General features: G+C 44.3%; 1 protein-coding gene across 9 annotated transcripts in view; it reads right to left on the reverse strand.

Moving 5' to 3' along the window:
- The window catches only part of robo1 (roundabout, axon guidance receptor, homolog 1 (Drosophila)), a 306786-nt gene that overhangs the window by 85594 nt on the left and 198423 nt on the right, over window positions 1-22769 (reverse strand). For all 9 annotated transcript variants that reach the window (XM_027280234.1, XM_027280235.1, XM_010731939.3 and 6 more), the window contains one exon: window positions 22154-22480. In XM_027280234.1, coding sequence (XP_027136035.1) covers window positions 22154-22480 — 327 coding nt within the window. The remainder of the gene's footprint in view (window positions 1-22153; window positions 22481-22769) is intronic.

Below are 22769 nucleotides of genomic sequence, written 5' to 3' on the forward strand. Positions count from 1 at the left end.
CTCAGGCAGGAGAGACAAGCTGAAGGAGCCCCTTGAGAAACAGCTTTGGCCAACAACCACAACAACACCTCAACAAGGGCTCCAGTCATCCAGTGGAGTCCGGCTGGAAGGAAAAGGAAGAAACGGCACCGCTGCTAGATGCCAACAGGAATCAAGAAACCCTACATAAGAAGAAGAAGAGGAGGAAAACCTAAAAGAGAGTCTAGACAGATGATGGACAGAGGGTTGGAGAAAAGGAGAAAGAAGGTGAGGAGAGAGTGAAAGGACATAAACTGCATTGGTGGGCTAATAGCTGCAAAGAAACCCACGTTCTGTTTGTCACAGAAAGGAAGCTGGAATACATTCTGAAGCAAACAACCTGGGTAAAAGGGACATTGTGAAAAAATAGGAACAGACAGGTGAGAGAGGAGAAGAAAGTGTGCTGTGTGTCACAACACATTGCTGTTCCTATTGTGGTATCTGCGAAAAGGCCAGCAGGGAGATAAACACCTCCGAAAAACACAATAAAAAAAAGAGGCCAGAAATAGTTCAATGTGACAGCGGGGGGATGACAAAGAAAACAACAAATTAAAGTGAAACTGCACAAGAGAGGTTTTAGAATTAAATGTCTGCATTGCAACAAGAGCACGTTAAGTATTGTATTATTGGTGATCATCTATAGGATTTCAGCAAAAAGCTCTACAAGGCTGAAAGAACTTCAGTGGGAGGGATGAAGAAAAGGCGAGGAGGAGGAGTGGGTGGTTTTCCAGGACAGCAGACAAAGAGAAAGACAATTACAGAGGCTCTAAAATCTATTCAGTGCATTTTGCTGGGAACTGTTCCTCCTCCACCTCTCTTTCCTGAGTCACTATGCACCTCCTCTGGCCCGATCCCAGCCTAATCCTCCACTTTACCTCCATCTCAGATGATTTCACAGTTGTCACAGAACGCTGAATTTCCTCTTTCTTCCCACAAATGTTAACTGGGGACATGCCAGGATGGCGCCGAGCTACTAAACTGGCTGGGGATGTGTCTCTCAAACTGGCAAAAAATGTGTCCCATCACGGTTGTTAGCATTCTCCACAACAGCGAGTTAAAACACTCGGCTTATTTAGCAGGTGAAAATATCCAGGCTGGAGTTGCTGTCCTTCAAAAAAGCCAGAGGAGTGGTCACACCAGCTAATGTCCTTCACTTAATATTAGAACCATCAGATCATTTCACTAACAAGACAAGAGACCCTCTATGAGAGCCTGAGACCCACGTCACTCGCACACATGCAGAGGCAAACTGAAGGTCATGATGACATGCCCACCTGTCCCCAACCGATCAACTAATGTCCACACATTATGATGGCTGGTCTTCAAGGGACTGTGCCGGAGCAGACTCCCTGTCTAATTACAGTTAGAGAGGTCACCGTCCTTTCTGCGGCTAATGTGGATTTGCGGACACTAAATCCCGCCTTAACGAGCCGTGGAATCCATCTGACAGAGAGCAAAAGAAACATACAGCTGTGCAACATGGACAGTTTGGGTAACAAGACAAGAGACAGTAGCTAATGGTTTAAAATGCCACTGTACATTAAATCCCCTCTGTCATGCCCACAATTATGCCCATTGATTCCCTCCTACAGCTGCAACACCGCTTTATTTCCCCCACTTCAGATCTCTTGAGCTTTATGCCATGAAGCTATGCCGCTGGTATGTGACCACTCCAGGCAGTTAGGTTTGAAACAGGGTCAGAATAACTACGCTGGGGCAATGTTCTTGGCACAGAGAGAGCCATGTGTTACCCCGCTGGTTACCACTACACACAGAGGAGCGAGGTGTGGTAACAGTAAACAGCCCAGACACAGGAATGCACAGGGCAGTAAAACGCTATGCAACACCATTCATCACAGCACCCAGAGCTCAGCAGGGGCACAAATATCAACGTTTCCCCCACACGCCCTGTTCCACAAACAGATTTCAGCATACTTTTAGTCTGCCTATAATTCTACCCCGTGTGCCCTGCTGACTATAACTGACTGTCAGGCATTCTTGCCGTCTGTCACTGATGTACTTGTCAGTGAAGTTTTTTTATTAATAGCTCGGTGAGTAAACAATTTGAGGTTTAGCCTAATGCCACATAGGCTACGGTGGTGCATGCCGGAGGGGTCACCTCTGGGACAGAATGTCAGAAAATGTGGAGCGATGCATCAGCTGATGATTGATACATGAGGATGGAAACAAAACATGTTTTCACAAAAGGCTGGAGGAGGACAAAAGTCATCACTCCGACCGACTCTGCATTAATAGGCAATGACGATAATATACGAGTCAACATTTGTGTGGACTAACCTGGAAGATTCAATAAAAAGCAAGTGGCTGTGACCAATGAGAGGAGGTGCGGTCCATATACACCGCTATGGATCATTTAGTCCACCATCAACAGAGTAGGGCAGCAGAGCTAAGGCATGTGTGACATTCAGGAGCTGGAGGTGTCTTTCTTTCACTCTGAATGTGTGTATGTGTGTATGTGTGTGCAAGCTCCTCCAAAGTCTTTGGTGATAAATCCAAACATTTCTGGTCGACTTAAGCACAACATAAATCTGTCCTTGGAGCCAGTCAGCAATAAACATCCTCAGGGACAGAAAGAAAGCATAAAAAAACAAAAAACAGAGTGACATCCAGCAATCTATTCTCTGCTCAATATGTCCCTCCTCATGGCGAGGACAATCACCATTTATCTCACTAAAGGTTTGCAAACTTTCAGTCCCCCACTTTCTCCAGTTTTACTCGATGTCACCGCGTGCACGTGTGAGATCCATAGCCCCATGTGCTGAGCTCCTTCTATTCTTTCAGATTCCCAAGGATATTGGATAGACAAACAATTTAACAAAGAGGTGGGATTAGAACAGCGTGGAACAAGGTGCTCGAGGCAAGAAACAAAAAAAAAGGAAACAATGAGCGATAAGGAAGACTGTGCAGGGAAGATAATTAATGAATGGCTGCGTCAAATAATACAAGCTGTAACAGTGGGACCCCTTGTCCTACTTCTGCTGCGTATTACACGCACACAAAGACACACAAATAAGGGGGAGGAGGAAGAATTAAGAAGTGGTTCCAAAAGGAATTTAATAGTGATTTACCAACAGACTTTTCCATAAAAATGTCTTAGGGAAATAGAATATGGAACAACATGGGTCACTGAAAACACAACGAAAACAGAGAAAAGCTGGCAGACGGGGACATTCTTACAATAATGATGGTGAGGCCACATTGCATTTGAAAAAAGGATATTGGTCGAACAGTGGTAAAACTCAAAACCCTTCGGTGACGTGGGGGTTCAGGAGAGTTCAGGGTTTTTTTAGAGTTCAGTTTTATTTGTTAGGCTGTGTCGTCTCGTCGGGGTTAAAGGGGAAACAGACAAAAAAAATGGTCTGAGAACTATTTTATATGGAAATCCTGACATTAAAAATGCAAGTCAGACCAGAGGGGGAAAAAAGGGAAGATAGTGAAACCAGTTTCCAGAGGTGCATATTTACTATAAGATGTGATTTATAAATTAATATTCAAATATATTCAGTTCATGGGTCCTGCCTTGAATTATGAGAGGCATTTTTTTTTCCAGTGTTGAGAAAGTGCCATTTTTTTTCTGTGGCAGGTAATTGAGAGCAGTGATGTGAATAGAGTGTCGGATATGGTGAAGGCCTGACTCTCCCCTCAGCGTCAATGTCTTTCTGAGGCCCAGGAAAGAACCATTGTTCCATCAAGGGACACAAAAAAGGGATTAATTTGAATTTGGTTTACAATGCCATGCCTTTCAAGTTAATCCATCTGGCCTGTGCCCTGGAGTTGCGGGCTACTCCCTCCATTCCCCATTCACTCTGCCAGTGCGCTTTGTCTACAGGAGGGGTAAATGTCAACTCTACCACTGCTTGGGCAGAGAGACTACCGAGAGATACTGAGCCAGGAAGAGAAAATGAAGACAGAAAAAAGAAATGTTTTCTACTTCTTAAAGTTGATCTGTTCACTCCTACTTTGCGCTACCGATTTATGTGTATTGTATACGCAGTAACATCCATCTAATGATAAGGTATACACAACAAACTTCTCTCTAAATGCAGAGGAATTATGCGCAGCACTGCTGTAATTTGGCTTCGGCAGATAGAGGTCTGGCATTGAGATTTCATAAATAACAGGCTGTGTGTGAAAAAAAAACAACAAGAAAATATTCATGTCCTTCTTTCCTGTGTAGTTACTAAGTGGCCCGCATTATCTGACACCCCTGCTGAGAGTGTTAAGATGAGTTGCACCATCCATCCACTCTGTCCGTTTCCTCCTCTTCTCCCAGACTCTACCGAATTACAATAATGGGTTGCGGTTGAGGGCCATTTCAGTTGCTGTTTGTTTGTCTGATTCTTTAATTATTTCTCAGAGATGTATTTTCTGTCATTTAAGCTCTCTCCGTATTTTCCCAAAATGCCGTGGCATTAAAAATTAAAAACAAGGATGTGGTGAGTTGTGCCTCGAAAACCGGAGAGAAAAGAAAAGAGGAGAACTACAATACTTCATGCTGTCATTTCTGAACTTACTGCTCACACATTGTGGTGGTTTCAAGCACACAGCAGAGTATCCAGAACTTTTTATGCTTCTCTGGTATACAGTATTTAGGAAGCTGCAATGACCCAAAAATCATAAAATCTAATTTTACCACAGAGTGGTTTGGAGAATCGAGTAAGAGGGTGACTGTGAGGCTGCAATGGGAGCCTCTCCTACAGGGAAAACTTATTGAGCTCCAGGGCAAAAAATGAGAGGCGATTAAAAAACCCTTTGCTACCATCACTGGCTGAGTAACAAGACCGCCTCTCCTTTACTGTCCCACTTATCCTGTGGCTGCTACCGGAGGGACGGTCAGACAACTGACCTGTGTTTTTCCTGCACAACTCCCAGTACAGCCCTGAAGGACGCGCATCTCGACAGATCAACAGAGGACAAAAGTGAACAGTTGCAGCAGACATCTGCAAGGCGAATGTGATGTGGAGAAACAACTGCAGGATACAGATGGGGTTTCGTGGCTGTTACCAAGTTAACAAGCTTTTCAATTAGCGAGCACGGCAGTCCACAGCAACAAATATCGCTAAACACACAAAAATGGTTCATTTGGAGCTGAACCTAATTAACGCAATTCATTTTGCTCTCCAGAGAGCTCAGTAAAATACAGACAACATACACAACAAACAACTGAGAGGAAACACCGATTTTAATTAGATATGTTTTATCAAACAACTGCTCATGTCCTCCTGGCACCATTTAAATACTCCTCTGCATTAATCAGGCAGCTCACTGTGGAGTACATTATGCAGAGAAGATGTCAGTATAACTCTCCACAGAGTCTAAAACATGGTATCAATTTTTTCCCTTAACTTCAGCTCTAATAGTGCTTTGTCCTTAATACAGTGACAAGACATTTAGACAGGCAGGCCAGGCTATTAAATAAGAACGATGAACAAAGCTCGTACTGATATTTTATTTATATATGGCTGTGTGCTGTGCAAAGACATGTTGAAAAGGCGAGGAGCTAATGATGTGTGCAAAAATCTCAGTTTCATCCTTACCTAAAAAAAGGTATTGTCAATTTGACTGTGAAATGTAAACAAAACGTATTTAAAACTGAAGCACAGATACATGTTCATTCCCCGAGAAAGACTTTAGATGATAAGTGAAAGAAATGAAGAAAGAAAAGTTTGACAACTTAATTAAATTAAGACAGATACAACACCAACTGTGACGCCTAAGGGGGGCACTGTACTCCAATTACAGATTTGTTGTTTTTTTTAGGTCAAATCTCAGTAGTACAGGCGAGGATTTAACTAATATTCAATTACACAGTGGCTTAGTTCTAATATAAGCCAGCAGATTTAGCTGTCAGTCAGAGTTTGACAGCACGCAGCATGTAAAACTAAAATAAATGGACACAGTGTTGCGGCCATGACAGATGTGTTTAACCTACAAAGATCCTGCATCCTGCTCACACTTCCTGGTACACAAGCAGGCTGTCAACGTTGTTTACAAGAGGTCCTTTTCACAGGCCTGAAAAAAGGTCAGTTTTCTGGCCCGTGTCAAAAGTGAGATTCATATTGCGGAAACTGCCTGTGATTTTTTTACAATGCTGCTATTCTTCAGTGCTCCATTTGAAACTGTACACCCAGAAGTACAAAACATTGTGATGCCAAAATTGGAGAAATGCAGCATGCACAGCTCCCTGCATAGTCAAGAGGTGTATTGAGGTAGACAGCTCATACCACCCCCCTCTCATACACCATTAGTCCTGGCTGTGTGTTGCACATTCCAGCCCCCCTGAGTGTGTCAGGGAAATGGGGCCCCCTTCACTGTGGATCCATCTATAGAGTGCTAATCCACCGCTGGGCCATGCAAAACAGGGGACGACCAAACATAAATAAATAAGAATGAGTTGAATCTCTGTCTACTTTTCCCATTTCAATCAAGTGCTGGGATGGAAACCAGACGGCACGGTCACATTCAGAGGTCAGTCCAGGCTCAATTAGAAAGCCCCTCACTGAAAACAGCGAGTGATTATTTTTAAGCCCTTAAAGTGTCTTTCCCTGCTGGCTGAAAAGTGGGGAAGTGGGGCTCAGGAAAGAAGTACCTTTGCCCCCAAAAACCCGCCTTTCTCCCCACACCGGCTGTCAAAATGTATGAGGTTTATAAACAGAGACAGACAGGATTAAAGGTGCAAGGAGGGAGGTCAAAGAGAAGGGTAAGGGAGATGGAGGACCCCCAACTCTCTGACTGACAGATAACAGTCGCCAGCAAACGCCGGGCAGAGGCTGATCACAGAGACCACACTGCTGTGGAAAAAAGGACTAACCCCAGGACCAGTGATGTCTGGAAACTAAAAGCCACTCTATTTATTCTTATCACTCGTTTAGCATTCAGTCGTGTACCAGTGTGCACTGTATAATGATAGGCACCACACTGTGGGAGAAAGAGTGGAATACGTGGTAGTGTTAGTGGTTTATATACCCCGGGAGCATTATCATGTAAATGGTAGTTCCTGTACAGTAAAAACCCCGCTTTTAAAAATGATAGCAGCTGGGGCCTCGGAGAGGGAGGGAGGCATGTATCCTGAACATAAGTGCTCTTCAGGGACACTATCCCAGCTTTTTGTCTACTACATCAAAGAGATGCAGATGATGAGCCTCCACTTCCACTGCTGAACACTGTGTACTTTGTCTATGAAACTTCCATATCACTTTCTCCGTGCGCGTGTATGACAGGTGTAAACGAATGATCCCAGTACCTGGCCGTGTCATGTTTCCTATTAATTCTAATCACTAAGTCCTTCTCAGCATGGACTTGGCTTCCATAAATAACTGAAGAGTCTCGTAAAGCGGCGCTCTATTTCTGAACCGTGGATCACTTGAAGTATTTCATTAAAACTCTGCTTGATAGCACAGTTCATTTGATTACCTTGATGACATCCAGCTAGTTTTATGCTCTACAGCTGTACACTATTAACGCAGTACCGCCATCTTCCTTTCACTCATCACCCAAAGTGTAATTCCACCCTGCGCAATACGCACGGCACAACAAAATTTCATTATCTCAACGCAAATCCCTGCAATTTTCGCAAATATGTCGACGACACTTCTTTGGATCAGGAAGAAAGGGATAGTATTGGTAAGTAATAAGGGCAGCTGCGGGGAGTTCAGCGATGCAGCATGTGTAGTGGACAAAATCCGGTCCAAGAAATATGAGTCCGTTTTATTCTGCTAAGTTGCTTACCGTCTCAACTGTGTTCCTGACCCAAGGATCGCACTGTGGCACTGCCCATATCGAGTTAAATGTCTTTGACCAATAGAAGAGGTACTCGGTCTGTCAGCCAATTAGAGGCCAGTGCTGTCAGCAGGACAGAGTGATGTTGAAGCTCCCCAATGAATACAGGCACGTCGAGGATATAAATCGGTTTCATCTGGTGTCTGTCCATACATCCAGAGTGCACGTACGCACACACACACGCACACGTCCACACTTCCACACATACACATCCCTGCTGAAAGATTTTCCCATGGGTCTCATCCGTCTCACTTTGTTCCACAAACTCACTTGTGATCCGTTGCAGAAAAAACCTTAGTGAGCATCTGTTTAACTTAGTTCTACAGGAGTACACCCGGACACTCTTTTAACTTGACATCAAAGCTGACCGATGAATATGGTCCCTGAAGTACTTAACTATGAGCATTCGCTGCAGATCGAGTGGAGATATGGAGCTAAGAGGAACTATGATTTTTGTGTGGAAAAGTCTGACAGGTAGGCTTTGCTCGGACGTAATATCTCATGACTGAACTAAAAACTTTATTCTTTTAATTTTGCAGTGTGAAAGAGTCTCATTCTGCAACATATGGGCTTGTTGAGGAGAAAATTTATATCGTTTGTGAAACAATTCAATCCCTTGTCATTCCCTGTCACCTCAAATCCCCGTGACCAATGGGCAGCCTGTTAAGATAACATAGTTTCCAGTTATTTCACTGAAAGCCAGATAGACGAGGATATACAGGTGTGTATTTAATGTATAGTCTACCATTTTCCATCCTGCAAACCTTTTGTTTACAAGCAAGGATAGATGCTCATTCTGCATCTGTGGCTGAGAGGATTAACAAACGGGCTAAAGGAGAGTCTTATCTCACCTTGCACAGATAAATCAGACAGGGATACAGCACTGCTCTAGAGAACAGCAGAGAGGAAGACAGGGGCATTTGAACAGAGACGCCACACACAGTCTCCTCGCCAGACTGTTTGTTTAAAACCTGCTTTAAGGGTTTATGCTCTGCTCTGCCTGTCCTCAGGAATGAGCGGCCAATGTCCGTGGGCTCCAGCTTTGTTTGGAATGGGCAAAATGGTCACCTTGATCTTTCCTGTGACAGTTTCCAGACAATGTGTCTGCAGAGAACTTGGCCTACATTTTCTCTGTCTCTGACCAGCCTCTTGGGAATATCCTGACACCCTCTCAGGTACGCTTGTTTTGTGGCATGAACATAATCCAAAGAGCCACTGTTTGTCGGGAAACAACAATCCCGTATGCGAACGCTGTGGGTCAAATTCACGAATAACCTTAAAAATATTTCATTCACATCACCTTTATCGTTACCTAATTTGTGACAGGCAACCAGGATTTATACAAAAGTCAACGCTGACATTTCCCTTGCGTCCTAGAGTACATGCCAAAGTGAATGTTATAGGACTCGGTACAACTTTATGGTCAAGATGAATAACAGTAGATGTTCAAAATGAATATATTTATAGTCATATGAGGACAGCTATAATAACGTCTGTGTGTCTGGAGGACAAAGCTGGCTTTATGTGGCTTCGCCTAAGGGGAAATAGTTGGAATCTTATGCGGGATGAAAGGAAACCATATTTTCTGATACAATTCAAGCTTGAAAGTACTGCAGCAGAAATTCTTTTTGCGGCAAAGTGAATCTAAAAAGGGTAGTGTGTGATCACTGCTATGTTCTTGCAGCATTGCTATTTTTCAAAAAATAACTTAACCACTCTGACCACATAAGGACAGATACTGAACATACGCCTGGAGTACAGGAGGACACACTAAATGGTGAATCTCAGCGCTAACCGTTGCGAAAAAAAATATCAACTATATAAGCAAAACTGTTTTCTTTCTTTACTCTAGATAAAAAATACGAGGTGGGAGTGTGCGAACAACCCCGAGCAATTAGAAATTATTGATCTGCAAGATTATCTCAACAATTGTTAATTACAAAGCGCTTCAGTCTAAATGATTACCTGATGAGATGCACATTTCCGAGGGAATAAGCTAATACGAATCTTGATAGAGTCAATATGCATAAATGATGAAATACGCGTGCCCGATGGGCTGAAGGTAAGTGTAATTATGGCCTTGAAGGGATATTCAGTATCATTAAGGGAATACTTTAACAGCTGATTAGATCAGGGATACACTCCCATCGACATGATTCATATGTGGTGAAAGTTAGAGCTTATAATCAAGACAGGTGGGGGATAATATAAATGGAGAAAGGTGGAGAGTGGATACAGATGGAGAGTGCTTTCATCTTAAAACACTGTCATCTATTTTTGCATATGAAAAAGTCCCCCCCCCCCCGCCACAAAGACAGCAACCTAGTCAAGGTGACCTCTGGGGCGTGAAACATCAATGGATGCAGGTGCAGACCAACTGTTCCATTGAAGGTGGGAAGCTGAAAGGAATCATGCCAACTTCAAAAGAACCCATTGGCAAAAAACAGAGAAAAGAGAGAGAGAGCGCTTATAACATTTGACATCAATCAATAACGGTCTAAGAAATGGATTCCCATTCTGCTGACCAAAAGCAGAGCTTGAGGGGAATCTTTATTCAGAGCCTCCGACAGAGCACGATGGTCATGAAGAGTTTAAGAGCATGAATTACATTTAAGAGCGACTCGCATTGTGAACAAACTCTGCAACGCCAGGGGATGAAAGCCAGCTGTCAGGCCACAGTGGCAACTGAGTGCTTCACTGCTGAGGACAGTGTCTGTTTGCCAACAGCAAATAACCGCCTCTGGCCCATTTAGTACCATCTCTCTCTTTTTTCTCTCTCTTTTTCTACAAACAAAAGCAGTCTGCCACTGAGATGACACGAGCTCTTCTCAGTGGCTACCACTACACCGCCCGATCAAACACAGAGCTGTATGTGGAACGAGCCCAAAGCCAACACAGTAAAGAACTCTGAACTAACCAGAGTACATGAACACTACACAGTGCCAGGCCAACACAGAGGAATTTTAAGTCCCTTCTGTTTTGGCTCATTTGTTATCCCGGCATCTGCTTTGCATGGAAAAGTGTTAGTTAATGAGAGAAGCAAACGTAACCTACGTGAGACAATACACTAGACCTGCAGCCATGACATGAAATATTAACATTTGTGCAGGTAAGTAGCAACAGAAAATACAAACAGACAAACCAATCCTCAAGTCTGAACTGGGTCAGAACAGGAATCAACCTGCTGGGCTTTTACACATTATTGCTGCACACCTAAGCCATAACACAGAGGAAGAAAAATACTCTAATAGAATAGTGGTATAAAACGGCCTGATGCCACAGGGCTGCCAGCGAGTAGAAACAATAAAGAATAAAGGAAGCTCTAAACAAAAAAGCAGAGGTATGAGACAGAGAGAGAGCTGGAACTGACTTTAGGGAGATATCTCAGCTGGCAAGTGCTCAAACAAACCAAACGCAGGCACATGCAGCTATAAACACGCGCACACTCACAAACAAATGTCACACAAACACGCATATCACACGCTCAGGGACACGCACACATGCATTCTACGGCAGCGCGCTTATAGCAAGAGAGTTGCCAGCTGTTGGAGATCTTTGAGGGAACAGAACACCACCTGTCCCCTTATCTTCCCCTCACGAGCCAAGAGAGACTCTCCGTCCAACTGGAGCCACCTCCATCTACTCTCTCATCCCCGAGCTTAATTGCAGCTTGTCCGCTGTTTTCTCTTTCGACAATTTATCCCACGTCTTTGTTGTTCCTTCCCATCGCTCCTTCTGCATGTTTGATCTCAAAGCACCAGATTCCGTGCAATTATTTTAAATCACATCAAGGTTTGTTTTTTTTTGTTCTGACGAGAGAGTAATCTACATATTGTACCTGGAGTCCTGCTGGTGGTGATGCGGCCTGATGAGTTTTAGATTTGGGTGGACACTTTTGCCAGATGTTACTCCTGTTGTTGTCAGATAGGAATTTGGCCATCAGGTCAGCGACAGTGTGTGTGTATGTGGTGGGGTGTAAGGTCAACATATCTCCATCTCTGTGTGTTTACATTATCTCACTCTTTCACCTCTCCGTGCCATTGTTTTGCTTTCGGTTAGCTGAGCGTCCGGGTGCAGACAGATTGATAGAAGGCAGGCTGAAGCATGGGCAAACTCCAAACACTGCTAAACTTCTGCTCTTTGTTTAAACACAAGTCAATGTGATACCCTCAGAACATCTAGAGTAAGCATCGTGGGAAGTGGATTTTGGCCCTAAATGATGGCACAATCAGTTCTGACTCGCAACACCGGGGTTAAAACAGAGTTACTCAGCTCTGCTACAGTCCATGCACTGATGTATAGCACAGTGTTAATGGCAGCTTTGCTTAAAGCTGTTAAAACAGTATGTGTTGGCAGCTCGAGGGCCACCAGTCAAAAAAAAAGAGCAGCATGTGCAGTTTCCAGGTAACCAGCCGTAGTGCGAATGTGTATATGATGGCAGTGCAAATGAGCCAGAGTTCCTCTGTAAAACACACACACACACACTCACTCAGACCTTCCTGCTCATACTGTATACACATGCACAGGAGCACTTTAGCCTGGGAACGCACAGTGGAAGAAATGAGTGATGGCCCAAGCAGCTGTCTGGGAGTTATGGTCCGAATCGTAGAGGCCTGCCTGATGTTTTTCAGACAAACCTGAGCAGCACTACAGCAGATGGAGGTCACCACTGGGCAGCATAGCTAAAATTAACCCAGCAGCTTAGCATGAATTAAGCTGGCCCCCCCTGGGTAGGGAGCCTGCATCCCACAGGATTGAGGCAGATGCCGGGCAGGGAGTACCAGGCCGGCAGGGACCAGACCACAGCTGAGGAGAGGTTTCACGAAATCAGCAGGGTCTCCCCTCTCGTCTTAGAGCAGTCACTCCAACTCCTAAGGTTGAAAATGAATTTACATGGCAGCGGTGAACCTTGGGTAATGTGATTAAATCCTGGCAACACATTGAGCGATGATTAACTTATTCTCTACCCTCTCTGTGCCCTTGTATGCTGCTTCTTGCATCTCTGTCAGGCAATCAATAAGCTATTATAGCTCCAAACAGTGGGGCAAATTAACTTAGGGCTCCACCTGCAGAGTCGGCACTCTCCACTAATCCCATTGGAAGGGAAAAAACGAGACTGGACGCAAAGGCCAGGTACCGAGATCATCTGCTACTGCACCGTGATTATCGGCATGATGCTGACAGAGAAAGACCAAACACGGAGAACGGTGATTACGTTGTAGGGAGGTAGAGGAGTTGTGTGGTGCTTCGTCTTAGGAGTAAGTACTACTGCGCTAAAAATACAAGGAAGGGTTAGTGGTTAAACGTGTGTTGAAAAGTGGCATAGGTGAGTGTCAGATCGTAAGCTATTTTTAGGGAAGTGAAGAAAAGGAGCAGCTATATCCCACCCGACCACTGAAGGGCTTTCTATGCCATCCATCAGATGGGAGCCAATCGCCTAAACGGAGCTGAGGCACCACTGACAGATTAGAATCTGATACTCGTGCAAGAGAGAGAGAGAGAGGTCTGGATGGGAGAATAGAAATGTCACCCCCGAGCCTAACAGCAGCACTATGGTCATACAATACCGGGCCTCACTGAGTCAGATGTCAGCTATTTCAAACTTACCCACAGCAACCGACTACTGTTTGAATTTTCAATGGATCCTCTCTACTTTACTCCTTTTACACATGACGTCCCTCTGTCTGTCTTTTATCCAACTCTTTGCAGTATATGGTTACACGGAGATCCTTTTGTGTCCTTGCCACACCCTGTTCAGAAAGGTCACGCAGGCACAAAGAAGAGGTGAGAGTGTATCTGTTCTATTCATCGCTCAGTCGAGCCGCCCTCCTTCTTATGGTCCTAATTAGACTATTGTATATGTGTACATACACTCCTCAGAGGATGATTATGTTCCCCGCACATGTAGTTAACCCCGAGGTGTGTAAACAACATTCTGTCAGTTAATAAAATGAGACCGATGTTTAAATAAGTCAAACAAAGTCTTTCAGATATGACCTGCATACTTTCAGTCATGTTCTGTGTTGGTTTGTTTTTCCGGGTTCATCCGTTTCTTTTTATGTCCTCTGTCATTAGTGCATCATTACTGTGGTAATGAGTCAATCCCTTCATTTGTAACGTGAGACATGGTATGTTGAATATGTTGGGCTGCCAGCATTACAGAAAGGTCAGGATAACAGAAATTTAGCAGAGGTACACTATGATAATGAGCCACAACCCTCGCTCATACCATCCTATTTTAGGGCGCACAGTATCCGTGACACGACAAGGAGAAACTCATTTTCTCCCAATTGTTGCTTCAATGATCAGATTAGCTCCCACAGCAACCAAGGACAATTAGATGACAATTGAATGCCATCATGTATCTCCTGTTTGCGTTTGTCATTGACTGATGGCAGGGCTCAGACTATCCGCAGTCAGCTGCAAGTATACTGCATTTCATTTGTAGTCAGATAACACAAGGCAGATCATTATCAGTGTTTGGGTCTACTGCTCAGCTCAACAGCTCTTCATGTCTGTCTCGCTCCAGGCTCAGCAACATGCTACAACTCTGATAACATTTCAGAAATCTTTTTTCTTCCCTCTCTCTCTCTCTCTCTCTTTCTCTCTCTCTCTCTCTCTGTCTTTTTTTCCCATCTCTTCTCCTTCGCAACGATCTTGGAAATAAACCCTGCCTCTCTTGCCTCAATCTTTTCTCCCTTTATCAATTCACAGGAGACTGAGTGAAGGGAAAGCAACACAGCAGGGGGGAAAAGGCAGATGGAGAAACAGAAATAGAGAGGAAAGGAAAGGAAAGAGGAGATAGCATGTTGGAAAAAGAAACATAAAGCAGATAAAGCACAAGTGTGGCCCAGACTCTGTATTATCAGTCCATGTACCTGAGCAGAATCAGCTTGTCTTCCTGTGGCTACTGTCGGGCAGCCAAAACTCTCAACACCTTCATAAAGCTTACAAATCTACAAATCACAGATACCACCCATGTCAGGGCTGAAAAGCGACTCCTTATGAGCCAGTTGCAGCCTTAGATCCTTAAGTGGAGCTTTTCCAAAGTAAAGGTTTAAAATAAAAACTAAAGGTGACCGCGCTTTTGCCGTCTTTATTTTTAGTTGTCTCCCTACCACGTTCTTTATTTCTAATTTCGTCTTGCCTTTGTTTGGCCTCGGAGCCTGACTCACTGTTGTTATTTTGCCTTGAGTATTCTGTTTGCGCTCGTCTGTCAAATCACTTTGTAAGTCATTTTTAAAGGTGCTTTCCGAAAAAGGTTTATGTAATTATTATCATCAATAATGCCACAGTGCATTGTCAATGTCGTCTCAATATCCAGAATCAAGTAGCTCTTTGTTACTTTAGTTTTTTTGCATCTGAAAAGTTGGAGCAGCATCAGTATTTTGGAGCCAACTCCTCAAGTACGTGCCTGACATTTCCCTGTTCTTGTTTTGTGCCCTTGCTGGATTTTAACCAAGCTTGATGTCACAGCCAGATGTCTGCACTCTGCTGAGAGTTAGAGGGTAGCTGAAAAACTATCAATAGGTGACGAATTGGTGGTCTGTGTCCTGAGAGCAAACAGTGAAGACAAGCAAAAAAAAACAGGCAATCATGAGGCCCATGCAGGCTCACCTTAAGTGGACCGTGTGTGCCCCTTGAGCACATTTTTCTAACTTTGCCAAAATGTTGGCTGAAAATCCCTGAAGTTCCAGTCTCCAAACCCCCTAATCCTCCCTAACTCCATCGTCTCGGATCGAGGAGCATGATAGAAGGTTTCAAGTGAGGGCTTAACCCAGGTTTAATAACCAGAGCATGTCCACAGAGCAGAACACCTCGTCATATGACCAGACAGCGCGTACGCATGCACAAACCTCATAGACACATAAACACACACATACGCGCAACCTCTCTCCGGCCACAGCAGAGGCTCAGACCAAGAGGAGATTACACCTTACAACAAGAGTAATACCCAGGTCTCTGCAGAAGAAGTGGAGATTAGAGTCAGCGGCATACATTCATCTGCTTCTCACAAGGTCTGACACACACAGCTTACCACCAAGAACATTTATCACATGCGGAGCAGAGCCAAAGACACACCTCAAACAAATATGGAAACATGTTGATAAAAGATGCACATAAACACACTTGAAACATGCACGCACACACACACATACACAAAACAACAGAGAAGGTTTTGAATAGGAGGGGAAGTGAAGGTACTCCGCTATCGGTCTTCCTGAGTGGTAGTACAGAAGCACTGGACTCAAGAGCTCACATATCTTATCTCCTCTAGACTAGCACTTCATAATGTTAATATCATACTTCACTATCCTGGGACCCTGCACCCATGCTACCCATGATCCTGTTCTGTACTATAGCCAGAGGCAAGGATTACATAGAGATGAATAAGCAGTCACTGTGGCGACTAGAAAAAAGAAAAGGAAAAAAGCTCTGACGCACAAGAGTTTAAGGAAGTGTCCAGACACCAAGACAAAAAGCTGTGCAGTAGCTCTACTTTTACAAAGACATCCTGAGATATCTGGCCAGTGTCATCGTGTGTGAATGGATGGACTGCGAAAACCTTCACAGAAGCAGAAGAAAGTGCTTAAAGTGGACTCCATAAGTCAGGATCCCGGTCCTTGTTAACAGAGACCAGCCATTTCCTACATGAATGCACACTGGGAGGAGATCCCAGAGGCAAAAACAAAAGAGGACGTCAGCGTGGAACAGCTGTGTTTAGCACATCTAATGCATTTCGTTCTAAGTTAGAGATTAATTATATTTATAATAATTAAATATCTATCACACTAAAGGGACTGACTCATGCGACGCCTTCCGAGGAAGTATTTTTATGTCATCATTAAAATGTACCTCCTCCACCAAGGCTCTGTGTTTATTGTTTTATGGTGCAATTTCCTTCTAAATTCCACCCGTGGCAATCTGATGATGCAGATGATAAGATACGCGGGGGGAATCACATGAAATCATTTCTTGCTCTTTTGTCTTCACCCTCCGTTTTCTGTCAGAGGGAAAGAGGTTACGGTGTGCTTTTAAAAGGCGGTGTCTCCTCTTGTCTTCTCTGCCCCAGCAGGCTGTCAGAGACGGGTGGAGCATGGAGTGATTGATGGGACTTTGGGCAGCCTCCTTTACCCATGTCTCTACACCTGCCCCTTTAGCTCATGTACACCCTCCTTCATACAACACTCTGCTAGACATTGTTCACTAGACCAGTGTAGAGACACTGACAGATTGATTGAATCAAACATACACAGACACACTCAACACACTCCCTAAACACAGGAAGTCTTGCCTCACCCAATCTTGTTTCATTCGTATATCAACCAGTCCATTCATACTACTTTCTGTCACTCTGCAGGATGTGAGATTCTCTTTCGGCTCTGTGCCAGTGTTTGCTTTAAAACTACACAAAGCACCTAAAACTCTACCCTGCGTCCCCGTACTGGCTCTTATCCGACGCTGCTCTCTTTCCCTCGGTGAGTATTTTCAGCGCTCGGCCTTGCATCTAGCCAGCAGTATTAGTTTTGGCAGTGGAGGGCTGTGTGTGGGCGAGGTTCTGTTTTTATGTTTGTGGAAAGCCATACTCTAAAAATCCCCAAAGTCAGTGTGACATTTGACACATTTTTATTTGACTGAAAGAGACATGAACATCTTCTTTCTCTTCACTCCCCGCAGCCGTCACCACAGGGAATGACATCTGCATTTTGGGTCAATCATGTCAACCAATATCTGCCAGGATGTGTCTTATGCATATTTAGTGAACATAGTTCAAGTTTAAAGGTGTGTGTATCCAGGTCACCGTTAAGCACAGAGGCAGAGGCAGCACACATTTTTGTAATGCAGGCCTTGTTGCGTGTCGAGGAAATTCTCAGCTAAAAATGGCATTTAGATATCGACCTAACGCAGCAAATAGATTCTGCAGGTTTAATTACATGGATCGCATTGATTTATGCAAACACCCTGCAGTGCTAAATATGCTGGGTTCAAAAGACCACACGCAGCATGCATGATAAAAATCTCTCTCTGCATATATGGATTAATAGAAGACTAATTGATATGCATGTGTGGAACAAAGCTTGGACTGCAGAGGTTTCACTAAGACTGAGCTGCTGACAGTTGTGTGCTCTGAGTGGGGGGTCAGGTGGTGGGATGGGTCCTTGGAGTGTAATTAGACAGTAGCCAGTTGTGGTCCGTGTACTGTAATTTCAACAGCAGTAGACTGAAATAGCCTTGACACACACACACACATGCGCTCACACACACACACACACACACACACACACATGCAGAGCAAGATAAAATTCAAACATGATATATTAAATGAGGAATCGTGGATCTGTTGTAAAGCCAGCAGAGTGCATGTAAAACTTTTTACTCTAAAGTTTTCTCAGTGAGGAAAAGTTTTGAGCTTTGACAGCCGTGCATACACACACACACACACACACACCACTGCGTTTTGAGATTGTGGAAGGGTCTGCATACCAACATAAAACAGATTGAAGTGGAGGCCAAGGAGAGTCTGTGGTGTGGAGCCCACGCCTCAGCTGCATGTTGACTCATGAAGCAGACCCTGGCTGTGCCGTTTGCACCAATTTGCTCTGAACCTCCCTGAGACAAATAACTGCCACAGAGCTGTAACACACTCTGCCTCCAGTCCCCCTGGCAGCTTGCCAGCACACTCACTGCTGCTTCTGCTAGGGTTAGCTGTCCGGATTTTTTTTCTCTCTCTCTCTCTCATTCTGTGCCGTTTCTTTCTCTCTGCCTCGCTCACTTTTTTCTTTTTCTCTTCACTTCATTGACTCATTTCATATTTCCTGAGCAGGAAAAAGAGGTTCACATGATACCCCGAAATAAAGTGTGAGCAAGTCAGTACAAAAACAGAGAGCTGCTGCACTACATCACCACACTTGTAATAAGTCAACAAAAAGCAAACACCATGACAAATAAATAATTACTGCGCCACCAAGCAGTGAAAGCTTCTTCAGTCTTGTTCCATTTTAGTGGGCAGCAGTGTAAATAATGAGAAGTAAAGAGGGCAGAGATGAAAGAAACGTGACATCGGGTAAACTCAGATGTTATGTGTCAAGAGGCGGGGTTGTGCTGAAGGGGACAACTTAAAGACCCAGCGTCTTTGAGAGCCAACAGATGTACTACAAGGGATTTCCTGCATGAGAGACAGGCGACTCCTCAGATCAGTGGGAGGGGGCCATGCTGCCTTTAGACTGGCGCATGCCAGCCAACTGTCCTCCGCTCTGCAGATGACCCTTAGACGTGGCCCCAAATCTGTCAGGATGAACCCTGCCTCTTTCAACACATCCGTAGCCCCGACCTTCCCCCCACGAATCGGCGTCATTGAAGCCAGCTGGCTGCAGGCTGTGATGGAAATTTCACAGAAGCATTGAGATCAATGCGATTCTGAGATAAACTTCGCTGAATAGAGTCATATGCAATGGACCAAATTCAAGTAAACATCCCTTTGCTTCTGTTGTAAGTGGCTGTAAAATGTAAACCCTGCCTCTGTTGAGAGGAGCCTGTGTGCGGATAGAAGGCCTACAGCCAACCCTGTGCGGTCAGCACCGTGCAGTCTGCCAGGCCACTAGACAGCAGGCCCTGAGGTTATCGCCTGCTCAAGTGGAGCAGTGTGCCGTCCATTACCTCACTTTGCTATCTCCGCATCCAGGAAAAGGGACACAAGCTATTCATAGAGCCTCTCAGGGCCTCACGCAGAGTGCCGGGCAGAGGATACAGTATACTGCACACACTGTATTGTCCCTTTGTGTCCGTCAGTAATTGTTAAATAAGAGTGAGCACATTTTCTATTAGTTTTAAATTCCCTTACTGATTTTTTTAGCATTTTGTTTGCTCAGTATTTGTCCAAAAACATGATATAAAGATGAGCCTGTTCTTGGAACAAAACCGCAATGTGTCAAACACTGTTTTTCAGTGTGGCATTAGTCATGTGTCTTTATCAACTGGCAGCCGCTAAGCACAAAGGAAGTTCATTATTTGACGTCAACATCTCTAATACAAAGAAAACAATAACATAATAGGGAAAGAACTCTATCTTGAGCTTGTTTGAATACACAAGGCAAACAGGATTCATGGTAAATGCATTAGCTCAGGCTTTGGGTTAAGAGTCAGAGATAGAGCGATTGTGGGCTGCACTGTACATGTGGTTAATGATAAACCAAACAAACTGGGTTAGCTTTCTAGCCTGACAAAACAGCACTTGTTGAAACGTGGATTACGTTAACAATCGCTGGTGGAGTAAGGGAAACTGTTAAAGCCAGGCTCTTAGAATAACATCTCCAAAAAGTTGTGTTTTTAGCTTTTAAAGCGAAAACGTTGCAGAAGGGAGAGCTCGGCAAAGTAAACACAATTAAAGCCACGACTTCCTCCTTTGGAGTTTCATTGGAAATTAAAAGCCGGGTTTAAATCGGAGTGAAAACACGCCGCCTACAATGTTCAAATCATAACAGTTGAGGTATGAAAGGCATCTTTAATGACAACCAAAATGCTCTAAAACTTTCTTATATGCCCTCGTGAGTCAGATTTATGGCTTGTAGTTTCTTCACTCTCAAACCCTGTAAAGAAATTTCAGCGTGTCCCGGGCCTTTTCTTCTTCTATGGCCTTTTTTTTTTTCCTTCGGCAGGGTTCCATCCCGGTTGCTCCGACAACATAATTATATGTAGTTAAGCATGAGCTGCAGAGAGGGGAGTGAGAGACACCGACTAAGCGAGAGGGAGAGAGAGGGCTGGAGCGCAGTGGCTTGTCATTATGGGTCTGTTTGAACCTTATACAGAATAAGCAGCCCCAAACTTGAGGCCGAGCCAACGGTACTCTGTACTCTGGTCCTCGCGAGTGCCGCCAAGTGTCTTGTTTTTCTACTTGAAAAACCCACCTCTGAAATAAACACTGCATATCATGGAGTACTAGGGGAAAATATTTTTAGCGTGTGGAAACTTGTAATATGTGCTAAACTTTTGAGTTTTTTGTATTTTTTTTGTATCATTTTCGTGTAATTGCATTGCCTGTAAAGTAGTTTGTATAATTACATTTAACTTGTTTAACCAGATTTTTTTGACTGCTGGCAGGCTTCATTAGCATTAGATATCACAGGATATTTGAGGACAATACACCAACTGAACTACTTTTTTCTGCAGCTCGTCTCCTCTCTTCTACTCTTAATTTAATTTAACAGCAGCATATGATCAGGAAGCCTGTGAGGGTCTCTGATCTGATGCTTCTTACTTTGACACTGAGAATGGAAAATATTGAAAACAGCACTGAGAGCAGAGCAAGTTTGTGGCATCTTTATATTCCAGACATCCCACTAATACAGCTTAAATCTGAAAATACACAGTATTTGACAGACACCTCATACCCAAGACCATTACCCTCAAGAAACCAGGAGCCCATGCCCAACCTCATAACCCCCCCCCACACACACACACACTCCACATCCACTCACACATGCACACATTCAAGCACACACACAATTCTTTCTTTCCCCATCTTGATTAGATTACAGTGAGCGGGCTGGTGACAGCCTCTGGGCATGCTAGAAGAGTGGTTGATATCTGAGCTCTCCTCCTCAGCCTTCACTCTCAGCCAGTCAAGAGAGCAAAGAGATAATATATCTGAAGAGCTGACCTCACCAACGAAAGCAGCCTTTAAATAATCATGGGAACAAATTTGTCAACACAGGTCAGCACTCACAAAAAGACTAAACGGTTTAGAAAGATTATTTTCTCTTCCTACATTGCGTACCGACAGACTGCCAAATATACTCCTTGCTAATACGTTTTCAATCCTACTTGTTGACCCTGGAGATGCTCAGATCCACTTTACATCAAAGCTAGACTGTTGTTGCATGAGTGTAGCAGACAATAAAGGGAATCAGTGATACTTTACTGAAATGAGCGGGAAAGCTCTTCATTAAACGATGACTAAACACAGATGCAATGATTGCATTCCTTTCGATATAAAAACCTCATATCTATCTCTCTGACAAAAAACAGAAGCAGGGCCAAACAGAAAGGGCTTTGTTCCCATTGTAGCTCCTGACCACCTACCAAGGGCCCTTTAGAGATGCACTCACCCTGGAATGATCAGGCCACTTCTCCCCCAAGGCTCCGCAGGCCTATGGAGACCGCTGGGCCAAACACATCCTGCCCATCTCCTAAGAGATTATCCAACTCAATGAACACATTGAGCACGGAAACACTGGAGGAAACTGGAGCCTGCTATTCAGCTGCATCTAAACCCGAACTCATCCATTCACACCCACACTAGAGGCGAAGAAGAAATAGGAAGACATGCTGCACTTACTGGCTACTTCCAGCGAGGCATTGTGACTCACTGCCTCTCCCAGGTAGTTGCGGGCAACGCAGACGTAGGAACCTTCGTCCGGTTTGCTCCGTCGTCCGTGGACGATGCGTAGAAAGAAGAGGGAGCCGCTGGGCAGCAGCATGCGCTGCGAACGGGGATTGTCCCTGTCCGTTTCCACCCGCTCTCCATCCTTGTACCACTCCACTGTCGGGGTCGGCCGCCCCTCCGCTTTACAGTTGAGAGTGGCGGGCTCCCCTTTGGAGACAATCAGGTCAGATGGGTGCTCCACAATCCGGGGTGGGGTGTCCTCTTGGCGCAGACGGGATCCTGAGAAGAAATTACCAAAATTAACTTACATCTGCAAGTTTGAAAGGATTTGAAAATCCTGTTATATTATATGTATATATTTATGCTGTGGACGTTTTAAAGGCGAGTAGACCTTACTCTGAATATAAATAGTAGGAATCTTTGAAATACCTTGCAGCATCGCTTTGATCGCTTTATCACACAGGTTACACCAATATTTGTGTTCATGTGTTCAGTGTTCAAATATTGATTGTGAGGTAACCTTTCTGCTTTTTGATCAGCCCTGGAGACACAATACTGAACTTGTTAG

The sequence above is a fragment of the Larimichthys crocea genome, chromosome VII, assembly GCF_000972845.2.
Source record: "Larimichthys crocea isolate SSNF chromosome VII, L_crocea_2.0, whole genome shotgun sequence".
In the NCBI taxonomy this organism is placed as follows: Eukaryota; Metazoa; Chordata; class Actinopteri; family Sciaenidae; genus Larimichthys; species Larimichthys crocea.